Below are 15,149 nucleotides of genomic sequence, written 5' to 3'. Positions count from 1 at the left end.
TGCTCCCGATAATGTTTAATATGCTTATTTCGGGTTTCTTGGGCCTCCTCCGACATCTGCCCAATGGGTAATAGGCCGTGCGAGATTATTGAGGACCCATGAACGAGAATTTTGTGAATGGAGGCGGGCATGTAAAACCACGAATAATGCTTGATGTAGAGATCCCTGATATCGTTTGCCCAAGCTTCAAATTTGTTTGGGTCGATAGCCAGTCCACAAGACAAGGCCTGCAGCAAGACGCCACACTGCTCAACAAGCTTTTCATTCAGACCTGTTATTGCTGAAACTTGTTGATAGTTTCCAAAAAATCGTCTGGCTGTATTGCTGTCGTTGGAAGTACCACTGCCGTCTTGCCTCGGTTCGTCAATATTGAGGCGTAACTCAGCTTTCATGGCCTCTTGAATCTCTTTTTTCTTCTTCATCATGGTCGGTTGGTCGTCTTTCCGGACCTGCCATTTCTTAATATCCAAACGGTATGCCACATGTAGCAACCACTCCATAAATCTAATCCAGGCATATAGCGTGGACAATCCGAATTGGAAAGTTTCCGGTTTTTCAGCTCTGAATCCCTTCTGGAAGGAATTCATTTCTTTTGGATTAGCGCCGCATACGTAGCAAGGTTGTGCTGATCTTGTTTGTGTCGGCGTTACATATTTTGCCATCCACCATTGTGAACTGCAGACTGTGTGTAACCTCGAACTCAGTTGTTTCTATACTGTGATCTCGTAACAGCGGAATACTGATGCAGCTTGGAGTCAGGCACCTAATTTGCTCTTCCATTAGGCTAGCTTCTTGCCTTGCAAGTTCTTCAGTTTCTTTCCTGAATTGTAATTTTATCGACCGACAATATCTTGTGGATGAGGGGCGTTGATTTTGCCACACTACAACTCTAACCCATTTTTTCTCATAATAAAGTTGCTGAGGCACAGCTGACGTAAAAAAAAAATGTCGCTGTCTTGAAAGCCTTTCTCTTGAGCTGTCTGTTTGCATTGGGCTTGCCCGGAGGTTCCGTCGCATCCCTGGTAATCAGCTGCAGAGATTTCTGATACTTTTCTGGGATGGTTTCGAGCACAGGTTCCTGTACTTGCAGAATTCTTGCAGTTGTATGGTCGAAGAGAGATTGTAGAGCTATTTCAGCTACAGATTCTGTGACGTTAATGACTTTAGGATAGCAGTCTTTTTGCGTCCAGAACATGGTTGTAGGCAGGATATATATTGTGATCCAAGTCCTTCACCCCGTTTCTTAGCAGCTGGTACTGATGACATGTCAGATCCCCCTCGAGTATCAGTGCTAAAGCCTCCTTTGGGTTGTAACATTTGGGATTCTGTTTTTGGGTATGTGCCCATGACTTTCGAATCTTGCGATTCCTCGATTCTTCTATTTCCTGAAGAAGTTTCGTTTTTTCCAATTCTCTCTCCTCTCTATATTTCATTTAAGTCGCATAAGCACGAGTAGTACCGCTGAATGAAGAGCGCAATGTTTCTGTTTTTCTCCTCTTCGAGCGCTTGCTGCTCACAGAGAAGGCCACCTCTGGTCGTCCAGGTCCAGCTACACCTGCTGAGGTCGATGGGCCCCAGTCGTCTTCACTGACAGGTTCAGTCATCATTAGTAACTCACCGTCCAGCCAATCCGCATTCTCATCTTCCAATTTTTGGTAACTTCTGTTGCACTTGTCAAGCATGTGAAACAATTTCGAGCAAAACACGTGCACACTCTGCTTGGCTTCCTTTGACAATTCAGCAGATGCTTTATCTTTGAGGTACGTGAACAGGTGCTTCTTTTTCACAGCTCTGTCTCCTTTTGCCCCCCAAAGGACCTCCAATAGCTATCTTCTTGATGTTTGATAGGATATGACTGAAAAATAGAAGAAAAACTACAGTACAAAATATTTTTGCACTTTGTACAATGAGTCTTATCTACTACAAAAATATTTCACAGACGAGCAAAAATGAGCAAGTTTGGTTTACGGTTTCTGAAAGAGGAAGAGTTGAACTACTTCCAGAGTGCGATACCAAAGTGGAAGTACGTGGAAGTAGGGCTGTTCCTAATTCCGGAATTCCGGAATTTTTCGGAACGGAAATTCCAATTCCGGAATCGGAACACAGTTTCAAGACGTTCCGGAATTTCGGAACGTACCGGAATTTCGAAACTCCGGAATTTCGGAACATTCCGGAATTTCGGAACATTCCGGAATTTCGAAACGTTCCGGAATTTCGAAACATTCCGGAATTTCGGAACATTCCGGAATTTCGAAATATTCCGGAACTTCTTATTGAAAAAATAATTTTTGCTGTTACCCCGAACTGAGAGGTGTGCGCAAAGCTTAGCTTTGAAACTGGATATTGATTCCGCTGTGCTGAAGGAAAGAGTTTTGGTCCACGGCAACTGGTTTGTTTCATTCTCTAGATCCGTTCACTATGAACGATTGCGCATAAGATTTGGAACTTTGTCTGGTTATCCATAAAGTCTCAATCATAAGTGATTCAGTGTAAATTCCGTGATTTTGTTGCAGAAATCGGAACATAGAAATTCGAGCTAGTTCTTCCCTTTAGTTTGGTTTATCTTCCGAGAAACACCTTTTTTATAAACCACTTTGTATATTCTTTTTTAAATGAATACCGACTGTACCTTTTCCATTTATACGAGGCAACTCTAACAAGAAATTGAACTGCATATCTTTTGATGTATGGCCATTGTTAAGTATAAGTACCTGAAGGAGGGGCAGAGAATCATTTAAAAGAAAATACGATTTTCAGTAATTAAAGGGATAGGATAGTCTGAAATAAAAATGTACAATTATTATGCTGCTGTCCGTATTATGTAAAAATATGCATTATTGATGTTACATGAACTTTTTGGAAACTAGAATCAGTATTTCATATTTTCAGGTTCAAATCACGCAAAGCTAAAATTATTAATGCATCGCTTGTATTGTATTTAGTATACTGCATGCTGCAAACAGCAAAAAATTTCTTAGAACAAGGGATTACTGTTTAATGTTTTTTGTAACTTCTATAATCATGATGCTACTGCTGTTTTTTTTTAAATGAAAGCTTTATCAAGCATTATTTGCATAACTTGTCAAAATGTACAATGAGAGTAAATCGAATAGAGGTGCAAACTTTACATAATATCTTATAATTATTCACATGTACGCGCTACTCGTTTCTTGTCCTGCGACACTTATTTGAATAACTAACTAAATAAAGGTGTCTATCAGTTAAATACTAAGCATTGGAACCTACGTATGAAGATTAGTTCTAACTCTACTAATCAAAATTTTATGCAAGGTGATAAATGAATTGTGTGAGTGAAAAACATTTAAAATTGGTTTGTTGAGAAATTGTATTAATCACCAATATATTATCAATGTTGTGAAATTCTGATGTAAAAGCATGTTACTTTCTTTAAACAATTACATCGATACAAGCCAACAGAATATGTACATTTTCATACAAAGCTGCAATATGAAGGGTAGTTATGCATTCAGATGAAAGGGTCTGCATCGATGACTAACTAACAACAAGAAAGGTAAATGTTCAATTAGTATACCCGAAATTGTGAGTAGCGATGGTAAAAGTTAAAAATGAAAGAAATCATTTCGTAAATGTTAATATTCACATTAAAAGTATTAGCCTAATGTTCATATTTAGCTCTTACGAAATAATTAATTTGTATCAAAAACTATTCGTACTTCGCGTAAATTGATCTTTACAAAAATTGATGTCTTACTTTCCTTGAGTAGAAAAGTTGACGAAAACTTTCTTTCTCCTGATTTCTCAAATAAATCAGATAAAAAAGATCAATGAGATAAAAGAAGTTTGTTAAGCTAAAAGTCCATAAAGCCCATTTTATGCGATGCAATTTTCTATGCAATCTTGCATGCTAAGAGTCATGCGTTCAAATTATTTCGTGTAATAATAATTAACATTCAACTTTCCATAGTAAATTGCACGTATTTCACCTTGTTCGGAGATAGAACATGTGCAATCTACCATGGAAAGTTGAATTCTAATTTTTATTACAGGAAATAATTTGAATGCGTGTCTTCTAATTTTGCATACATAATTGCCTTGTCTAATATCGTCTAAAGTCTACTTTCCCCTAATTTTTTAAAAAAATCATCTGGGCATTTATATGAAAATTGACATTTAATACATGCCCTTATAATATTTTATCAACATCATTGTTCTCTAACAGTATTATTTTGTAGCACAGAAATTTTGCTTTTTCTTTCAATAGTAATTTACATTTACATTTTTGTTGCATTATTTGATGACGTCTCAGGTAGCATCAGTTATACCATTTCAGGGTTTCAGTTGTCAAAATTTTCACAATTATGTATTACTCATGTGTACTCCTTGTACTTTAGATTAAAAGTTCATTAATATAATTCCAAATGACATGACTACAAATGTTTCGTGTGCTCTTGTATTGTTTGCTTAATAGTAAAACAAATATTTTGGAATTAAAATGCCAAACATGTAAATTGTTTCCTTGTTGGTACTTCAAAATACAAAATGGCAATGATTGAAAAAAATGTAAAAGATAAAGATAAAATGCTGTACTTTATTCCAATAATTGTAAATACGAGAATGCATAACTTTTTAAGACATGTTGCTACTATATTCCATAGATACCATAGTGAAAACGAGAAAGTATTTGCGAGTAAATTTGTGGGATTAAAGCCTTGTAATAATGTTTGAGAACCATTGCCTCAGGACTGTTTCGAACTTTTATATTCAAACTTCGAACTAATATTAATATTATGATTCCAGAATCAACAGTGAGCTTCAAAATTTCAGTCTTGAAAACAATTCCGAAATTCATACTTTTGAGCATTCCACAATTCCAAACTTTTGGAATGTTACGGAATTTTCGGAACATTCCGGAACTTCGAAACGTTCCGGAATTTCGGAACATTCCGGAATTTCGAAACGTTCCGGAATTTCGGAACATTCCGGAATTTCGAAACGTTCCGGAATTCCGGAACATTCCGGAATTAGATGAATTCCGAATTCCGGAATACGAAATCGAATTCCGAACACCCCTACGTGGAAGTCGAAAGATAATTCTACGAGAACAAAAAAATACACATAACATTTCTTGCTCCAATTTACTTGCATTTCATCCCCTGTAAATCGATAAATTTAATAGCTACACACTAATTTAAACTCATCATCATAAATAATAATCTTTGTAGATCTGACAAAAGTACATCATTCCACCTGGCTACAGGATGACTAGGTAGAAAACATTCTCACACTTTGTTGGCGCTAACTTAGAAATCTTCAGTAATTAATGCACAAGGTCAACCTCTCACTTCGGAAGTCAATTTCTGACTAAGGGGTGAAAATTTCTTTAAGACTCAGGTAGGTTTGAATACCCCAGGTCATTGACTTTCAAACATATTTGGTTGTTGGCTATTTTTAAAGAGTTGGTTTTTGGCCAGGTTTTGGGTGTTTCTGGACCACTGTGCATTGTAAGCATTTAATCTGTATCAAAGAAAGTGGCGAAAGGAAAAAAAGAACGATTTCAAAGTGAAAAATAATAATTAAGTGTACATATATTGGTCATTTAGCAACTAGAAATGTGTTTGACATTCACACTTATTGCATAACTACAGTAGAAGGCATGCTTTAAATTTTTTAATGGAATAGGCTCACTATGTATGTAATGCAGTCAATGATATCTAGTCTGGTCTACTTACCTTTGGCTTGAAAAGTTATCAAATAAAAAGCACACTTAACTTTGGTTGAAACTTAAATTTACAAAATTTAATTGTTAATTCAGTTTTTAGAATTTTGAAATTCCAGTGTTTCTAGTATTAAAACAAAATCCAGTATAATTCAAGGACTTCCACTACAGTAGACACCTTGTGATATCTTGATTCGAACTTAGTACTCAGCGCCTAACATAATGACTTTTTAATTTAACTCGCGCCCAAACGTCACGTACCGGATGCGGTCAATCCCTGCAAAAGGGTTACTCCTGCTCATATCATGGTGTGGTGTGGCATATGGAACACGTAGATCATAGGACCCTTATTCATTCATGGTACCCTAAATGATGTCCGATATCTGGACATGTTACAGGGATTGGTGTTTCCGTTGCTTTTCTGCTCTGATGACACCTTGCCGCGATATTTTCAGCAAGATTGTGCCCCAACGCACTATGTGCTGCCTGTGCGGGAGTGCTTGGATCTGCATTTTCCTGGACGTTGGGTCGGTCGTCGAGGCCCTGTGGAGTGGCCAGTCAGGTCGCCGAACCTCACTCCCTTGGATTATTTTTTTTTGGGGGGGACACTTAAAACATCTGGTATATCAGAAGAAGATTCGGGATTTTGCACACCTACAGGGACGTATTCAGGACGCCTCCCGCTGTGTTGTTACGGGTTCAGGAGGACTGGATTAAGAGACTCTGGTTGTGTTGCAATGGACGGGCAACATGTGGAGCACATCCTGTAGATGGGATTTTGGGGCATCATAACTTTGGAACGGGACATGATAACGCATTTCTGCTTGCGGGACTGCATTCCCTTGCAAAAAAGAGTGTTAATTGATGTGTGACATGCCTACCTTCCCATTTGAAAAAAAATAACCTGGATCCAAGATGGCGGCCATTAAGATGTCCGCCATTCACCACGAATGCATCAATCGATAACTCCTTTACCCAAGTCCGCCCTCCACTAGTCAGATTTGCTTTAATCACATTTGTTTCCAAAATAATCCACTGTACTAAGCTTTACGGACCACCCTGTATAGTTTGTAGGTAAATCTGATATTTATTCATATATTATAATTTTGTATTCTGTTTTTTTTTACAGCTTTATTTCTTATAATATCACATTTCTGGTCTATTAGTGAATTTAGAAATTAATGGTTCCGAGTTCGAACCTATACAGTTAAATTTTTCAGTGTTTCCAGCGAAGACTAGCTGATTTTTTAAAGCATTGTTTTCATATTATTACTTTTTCCACACTTTGCCAGCTTTTTTTATACAAAGAAACTATACAAAAATTAAATCTGCTATATCGTTTTTTGAAACGAAAAAATCCCTGAGTTCGGTTCATTGAGAAGATTGCATTTGCATACTCCTAACAGATAAGTTATTAGTTTAAAACGAGCTAAAGGTTTAAGAACGTGAATTAGTAGTCTATATCTATCTATCTATATATATATATATTTCCTTTATGTAGTAAATCGTCTGGTTGATTTTAAGAAGACTAAGCATTAAGAGAATTTGCACTATTGGGGTTGTATTATTATTATTATTATTATTACAGTTATGCGGAAATATTAAGAGAAGTTTGGGTTATCACAATTTTTATTACTACAGTTGAAAATTTGATCGAGATCGATCGGGTGGTTCAAGAGTTATAAAGTTACAACCATAGACACTTTCATTTTTATTTATGTAGATAGATTAATGATTATGGTTCGACAATTAACTGTCCTTCTGTTACTAAGTTAATTTTATGGAGTAATCTTAATTGACCGGTAATGAATTAACACTTGTAGTAAATGTATTCTCTATTATTTATAATTTTTTTGGCATGCAGAACATAACTTTGGAATGTTAAACTGAATTTCTATTATTATTATTATTATTATTATTATTATTATTATTATTATTATTATTATTATTATTATTATTATTATTAGATAGCTGGTTCTATACTTTCCATTTCATATTTCTTGCCTCTTATTTTCTACTATATTGAAACATGAAAACCATAAAAGGATGTAAAGAAATTGAATTTCATCTCTTGAATTTATTGTAACCCTTTTAAATTTTGGGTATTTTGAGACATTTTGTAGACTTTCACTCAATCATCTATTGCCTCAAGACTATTTATCGTAGGATCATGGTTCATACCTTGTTTTGTTCGGAATGGAGCAATCTTTTCAACTGTATCAGTCAGAATTCGCTATAATGTACCTAAGGCGGAAAATTCCTTACCAATATTCCGTGGATAATACATTTTCAGTCAATTTTTATTCATTCAGCTTCAGCATAAAGACTATTCATTATAGGAACATGAATCATACCTCGTTTTCATTATAGGAACATGAATCATCCTTTCGCATGTCGGCACCATGTACTCCAGGAGAGAAAATTTTCTAAAAAGGGGATTTTTGAGAAAAAGCCCTTTTTCCAAACTTTGGGCCCTTCTGGGCGCCCCCTGTGTTAACGCTCAGATCCTAAAGTCACCTGAAACATACTACGTTGTGCAAAATTGTACTCATGTCTTGAAAACTGAGAGCGGGCAAAACATTTTTCCCTATTTCTAAGGAATATCTCACGTCCTTTTTTATCATGACAGAGAGCAAAATAGTATATAAAAAATTTCCTGAGACATTCCTGATTATATCATAGGGCCATGAATCGTACTTCATTATATTCGGAATGAATCAGCCTTTTGAACGGCACTACTCGCACGTCGATACCATGTACACTCATGTCCAAAATTATTGTCACATGTCTATAAATATGTTGTAGGAATATCTATATATATAAAAGAGAACGTACAAATCCTTTGTCCGCTCATCACGCTAATACGGCTGAACCAATTTCTTTTATTTTTGGGGGGTTATTAGGATTTGGACCCTAGATGGTTTTTATCATATCACTTTAATTTTCAATTACCAGTGTCTTGAGATAATTGACCATTCAGGTGTCCATTACGTACAAATCCTTTGTTAGTTCATCATAGGTATAAAAATAAACGTATGTATATGCAACCCGCATGACCGTGTCACTCGGCGGGTTAACATAAATGACAGGCGTTATAATGGTTTTTATCATATCACTTGAAAGCGAAAAAGTAAAAATTATCTAAGTAACAAAGTTTATTGCGTTCGGGGGTGACCGCAGCGAAGCGGGGCGGGTTAACATAAATGACAGGCGATATAATGTTAACATTTACTGCAATCTTCTATGGTTTTTATCATATCACTTGAAAGCGAAAAAGTAAAAATTATCTAAGTAACAAAGTTTATTGCGTTCCGGGGTGACCGCAGCGAAGCGGGGTGAACGCTGCTAGTAATTTGATAATGAAATCGCCCGGTATTTCTTACAATGTTAGTTCTTACAAAGTATTTCTTACACAAAGTTTGAAAAGAGATTTGAAATGATGTATCAATAAGTAACGGAAATCTTGATTCTGTGGTATACATTCTCTTGTTTTCTTCTTAGGAAGATCTTCCAAGAATTCGACTTGAGATAGCAGCTATGAAGCTTTTAAATCATCAGAATGTTTGTAGATTATATCAAGTTTTGGAAACAGATACTCATATTTTTATGGTTCTTGAATATTGTCCAGGAGGAGAGTTATTTGACTATATAGGTGAGTTTAAATATAATATATATATATATATATATAATGATGAAGCTATAAGATACATATTCATAAGAAACGTGATTTAAGCTCGAAACCACATTTGAAAATGTTAAGGAAATGGGCTTGTAACGTAGAAAAAAAAGTTGAAGAAAATTCGTGAATATTGAAATATTCAAGTAAGCGAAGAAAGTTGAGGCACAAGGTGTCATTTTTGTTAACTTGTACTCTTGAATTCATTTCTGTAATATGATCTCATTTACTTGGTAGCTCACGTGTTAAGATGATAATGAGATGACTCATAGGTATTACTTTTAATAACGAAGTTAAATGAAAAAGCAGGAATGATGCTTGTATTTCAATTGTATTAAACAATAAAAGGTAAAGGTTGCCGGCCATGAAAACCGAAGAGCTATATGTGGAGGTAAGTCTTAGAGTTTGGAGTGGTAAATGGCTTCAAGCAGAAATCACCTGGATACCTCTTTCTTATACTTTAAATAGAAATTCTAACAACACGCGGAGAGATATATTGAGTTTGGTTGAGGTGTCACTCAGTGTGTGTCGCACTTGTAGTTTTTATTAGAGATGGGCAAAACCGTTTTTTTTTTTTTTTTTTTATAAAAACCGAAACCCGAAAAATCTACATTTCGGTTTTATCCAAAACTGATTCGGTTTTTTCACCGAAATTGATTTCGGTTTTCTCCAAAACCGGTTCGGTTTTTCATCGAAACTAGTTTCGGTCTCCACCGAAACTCGTTCCGGTGAAAACCTTTGGAAAACACAAAACTATTTCTGTAGAAACATATTCGGTTTCCGAAGAACAACGAAACACTATTCTGCTCAGGAATAGAACAAATTTTGGAAAAAAACGGAACCGGTTTTTTTAAGAAAACCGAAACCGGATCCGATGAAAAATCGAATCGGTTTTGGAGAAAACCGATAACAGGTTTCGGTAAAAACCGAACCGGTTTTGAAGGAAACCAAAATCGGTTTCGGTTTTTAGAAAACCCGAAAAACCGGTTTTTGTGCCCACCGCTAGTTTTTATACGTATGCCTATAGCGAATTGCATGGATTGCATTCGATGCGCATTAGCTAAAAAGTGTAACGTGACAACACCAATCAGCATCAGTTACAGGATAATCATGAAGAGGAACAATTTTCTTGGTCATCGATATGAAAGAAATACTAGTGTATTTCCGTGTATTCTTACTAAATATAAATGTTTATTAGCTCTCAGTGTAAGCATAAGGAGCTTATTGTTTCACCTCAGATGTATATATACACGTAAGACAGGGTTTGAAATTATCGGTCGCCACGTCGCCGTGGCGACTAGGAATTTGGATCTGGCGATCAGGACTCAGTAAGAATGGTTTCTGCCTAAACTCACAGGGCTGTGCTGTGCAGTATCTGTTTCGCACGAAAATAATTGTTACTGAGTGAGAGAAAACACGGAATTTGAAGTCTTCATAACGGACATGGAAAGCGAAGTCTTCACAACGTTGTAATTTGCCTCTCCTTTTTCACCTTCAATCTAAATAGTTTGCCTCATAATTTGTACGTGAGAAATACTGGCGACCATGATTTTTGTATTGGCAAGTGCGTCTGACTTTGAAATTTTGCGCTCTTACGTAAGACATGAAGTGTTGGTACACGCATCTGTTTAGATACCTTCACCAATGGTACCGGAAAAATTGTTAGGACACTTTTTGGTCCCATTGAAGAAGACAGCTATGAAATCCTTCTTTTGAGTCGTTTGCTTTCGAAACCAAACTTGGTACATTTCTTTTATAAGGGCAACATAAAATATTAGAACTTGTAATCTCTTTCACTTGTCCTTCATTATTTTCTCTGGTTCCAATAAGGAAGTAATCATTAAAAAGCATGTGTAAATGGTGTGTAAAATTTTCGATCATAATGACCTCTGTTGGGTCCCACACAGAACTAAAAAGAGGTCTGTAAACTTAGGATGTCAATTGCACGTATTGGGACCGCAGTGATGAAACGTAAGAGAGGAAGTAAAGGGATAGAGAGACGTGAGGGGAGAAACCCATGTGTATCGATTATGAAAAAATAGTATGTATGCTTGATGCATAGGGTGTACAATAACTCGACTTATATTGTACATTAGGTATTGACAAAAAAACACTAAATATTTTAAGGAGCTTCGTTTACCAAAACTCCTTTATATATTTACCCCGTCTGTCCGTCCGAGAGACAGAAAATACCAAGAACTATTTGATCAATAATCACCAAATTTGGTTGAAATGTAGAGAGTCAAAAGCTAGGAAATGAATTTGTTTTCGAAACCAATATTGAAACTGAAGGTGGTAGAAATTAACAATTTCCAGGTTTAACGTAGATACATATAGAGCAGAAACAGTAATAGAGAGAAGCAGTTTCTTGCAGTCGATTAAGCGTTCAAATAATAGATTGTCTTCCTCTGTAACTCTCTATTAGAACCGAAAGTGGTAGAAATCACTACAACTTTCGGTTTCGATATTGATCTACATAAAGTAAAAAGGATGATATAGCGAAAAGCTGTTACTTGGAATCGATTTAGCGTTCTGAGAATGGGTACCCCATCTTATATCGTAACCTTCTATTCAAACCGGAAATGATAAGTCAACCACTTGAAGTTTTAACAGTGATCACCATTGAATACAATTCGTAATAAGTAGCGAAAGGTGGTTTTCTGTATTTAATTGAGCGTTCCATCTCCACTTTAGTCTCTACTAAAACCAGAAGTGGCAGAAATCAACCACTTCCTGTTTTAACCTTGATCGTTATAGCCAAATCAGTAACAGATACCGAGAATGGTTTCCTGTATTGAATTAAGTGTCCCAAGGACATACACCATCTCTGCTCTAATCTATCTCTTAATATTGGAGACGACACAGATCAACCATTTCGGGTTTTAATTTTGATCGTCGTACGTTATAGATACTGAGAATTCTTTCTGAAATGAATTAAGCGTTGCAAACATGTATTCCGTTTTCACTCTGATATCTCTACTAAAACTAGAAGTTGCAGAAATTAACTACTCTCGGTTTTAACATTTGCCATGTATTGAAATCGGTAACAGCGAAAAAAGTTTCTGTAATCAATTAAGCATCCCAAAATATATTCCATTTTTAACATAATATTTTTATTAATACCGGAAGTGGCAGAAACTTTCCGGTTTCAACATTGATTCCATACACTGGTTCTCAAAGTGGGGTCCGCGGACCCCTGGAGGTCCGTGGGACCTAGCCAGGGGGTCCGCGACGCCTAAAAATTGAAATGTGTTGTAATAAAATGGAGCTGTCATGTAAAAAAGTATTTTTAAGATTAAGAGATTGCAACTGTGAGCAGTGCGAGTACAATAACTATTCACCATTTCCAGTTCCCAAGGATTTCATTGATTCTTCAGGTAGAAAACTCTCTGCTGAAATGAACAAAACACTTATAGGACACTTGAAAGCATTAACTAAGTTTTCGAGAGTATTTCTCTGTCCAACAGCCTGGTAAATGTTAGATTCACTAATGTAGAAATTCATGACATACAAGGTATGAATCTCTCTAACACAGAACAAGAACATCTATTAAAACTATCCTGCAATACTTCATGGAAAAAAAGATTTCAAAGAAAATTAATTTTGTAGTAACTTTTGGTTGCGTATGTGCTGTGAGTATGAAGAAGTGTCTAAAAAGGCATTGCATCATTTGATGCCTACCACTTATATGAGCAGACCTTTCTGCTGTTTACAGTATTAAATCCTTAAAGCGAAATCGTCTTATGTTGAATGGGACCTAAGATTGATGGTGACAAAACTTATTTCAGATTTCAATGCAATTATGGAGAAACACAAAGAATTTCATTTCTCACATTTGAGAACATTGTTTATTAAGTTGATTTTTTTTTTTTTTTTTAAGACTGATTTTCAGTCTTGAAAGTTACTGTATTTTTAATTGAAATTTCGTTCACTAGGAAACGATCATGTATCTTTAGAATCAATTACTTATTGCATTATTTTTCTTTATCTTTTCCTTGCCAGTGGTAATTCTAATAAGTATATATTCTTTAATATAATGTGAAATTTCAGATAGCATTGCAAGGGGGTCCGCAGATCACTTTCCGAATGAACAGGGAGTCCACGTTATCGGAAAGTTTGAGAGCCACTGCCATATAATAAGAATCGTAATAGAAAGCGAGGGGTGGTTCTCTGTGATAAACTAAGCTATTGCTGTGATATTATTTTCATATTTTTTTATATTTGACCTTTTTTTTTATTACAGAAAGATAAACAGTAAATTCTGAACAGTTATAAAAGGAAAACTACTTCTAATAATTTTCCAGGAGGTAATGTACCTAAAATGGAAGCCAATTTCCTCGCTGAACTGCTATGCTGATACGTTGTATCAGAAAAGTAGTAGCCCGCTTGTCACCAGTAAGGTATGCAATACGTTGGCCTACTTCTTTGATGAAATTGAGCCCTTCAAGGCTCCAAATGCCACTGTATTCAATGGCTACGGACACGAACATGTATCTATCGAGCAGATCTTTATATTTTCTTTTCTCGCATTCTCTGCGGGCTGCAATAGCTCCTTCTCGAGATGAAGAAAGAGTGAGATTAGATGAGGCGAAAGTGTCAGAGCAGGTGAAATCCCAGAGAAGAATCCTTCCCTCTTCCATGGTACCAGCGTCATGCCATCTGGTCTTTTGCCATCAGATCTGTTACACCCAACAAATTCACGAACAGATGGAACTTCCGCCGATGTAAGTGCTCTCCAGATAATGTCATTCACATTCGAATGCCTCACATGTCTTCCGGAGCTACTTATACAAGATAGACCGTGTAGACCATTCTGCTTGACTGATGCACCACATTTAGAGCAGTTTTGTGATTCACAGATGTCTACTCCTAAGCGAAGTGCAACTGCAATACGAGAACTTTCGTTTGGAAAGTAAATTGTATTATTACGGGAAATGGTATTATTAAGGTACAACTGTCAATTTAATGACGGGTGATATTTTTATCTTCTTTTAACAAGGGATACATATTCCTAGACACGTTAACTTCCAACTCAACACTAGAGAAAACTAAGTCAAGAGTTTTTCCATACGCATTCTTTACTGAGTTCAATGATCTTAAATTATGAAATGAAATAAAGCAAACGCGAAGTCTACAATGGAAGGAATATTGAAATCAACTATAATAATAATATAAAATTGTATGTCACCTGTTTCCTCAATTCTTAGAAAGAATTCAAAATATTTCTCCACTTTGTTTTCGGTGGGAAGTATACAACAATGACATACAGGTATTTAGTTGCTATTTTAACTTTTACACATAATGCTTCAAAATAATTTATAGCAACTGGAATTTCAGTAACACTATAGTCCTTTAAAATTGCTATAAGTGCATCTCCTCCATCTTTGTGAATTCTATTACATATACCGTCACATAACCAAGATTGGGTCAAAAGTATAATGTCTAAATAAGTGACTGCAATACCTGTGTACAGTTTATGTAATTTTGTTCGAATACCTCTAACATTTTGATAATTTAAAAGTAACATCTGATCATTTTTATTCATACCTTACGTTAAACTTCTGACCTCATCAATAGTAGTGAAAGTATATACAAAGGAATCATCAGCCTTTTTCCTCAGTTTGATATTGCCTGCATAGTCAACCCAGAGGAAAGCGAATTTTTCTCTCTCTCTCTCAACCTTCCTGGCCTCACTAAAGACTATTCTACGGTGTAATGTTAAACTTTGGGTGACATAATTAGTCCCACCCACTGACAGACCCAGATCTTTACAAT

At 35.9% G+C, this 15,149-nt stretch overlaps 1 protein-coding gene across 4 annotated transcripts in view; it reads left to right on the top strand.

Annotated features, from left to right (window-relative positions):
- LOC145661463 (maternal embryonic leucine zipper kinase-like) overlaps positions 1 to 15,149 on the top strand; it is a 482,991-nt gene that overhangs the window by 20,254 nt on the left and 447,588 nt on the right. For all 4 annotated transcript variants that reach the window (XM_081726778.1, XM_081726784.1, XM_081726775.1 and 1 more), the window contains one exon: positions 9,200 to 9,350. In XM_081726778.1, the coding sequence (XP_081582904.1) occupies positions 9,200 to 9,350 (151 nt within the window). The remainder of the gene's footprint in view (positions 1 to 9,199; positions 9,351 to 15,149) is intronic.

This window comes from Thermobia domestica, chromosome 1 (assembly GCF_964235325.1).
Source record: "Thermobia domestica chromosome 1, izTheDome1.hap1.1, whole genome shotgun sequence".
Taxonomy (NCBI): Eukaryota; Metazoa; Arthropoda; class Insecta; order Zygentoma; family Lepismatidae; genus Thermobia; species Thermobia domestica.
Note: the sequence above shows the minus strand (reverse complement) of the source record. Positions and strands in the feature narration are given on the sequence as shown.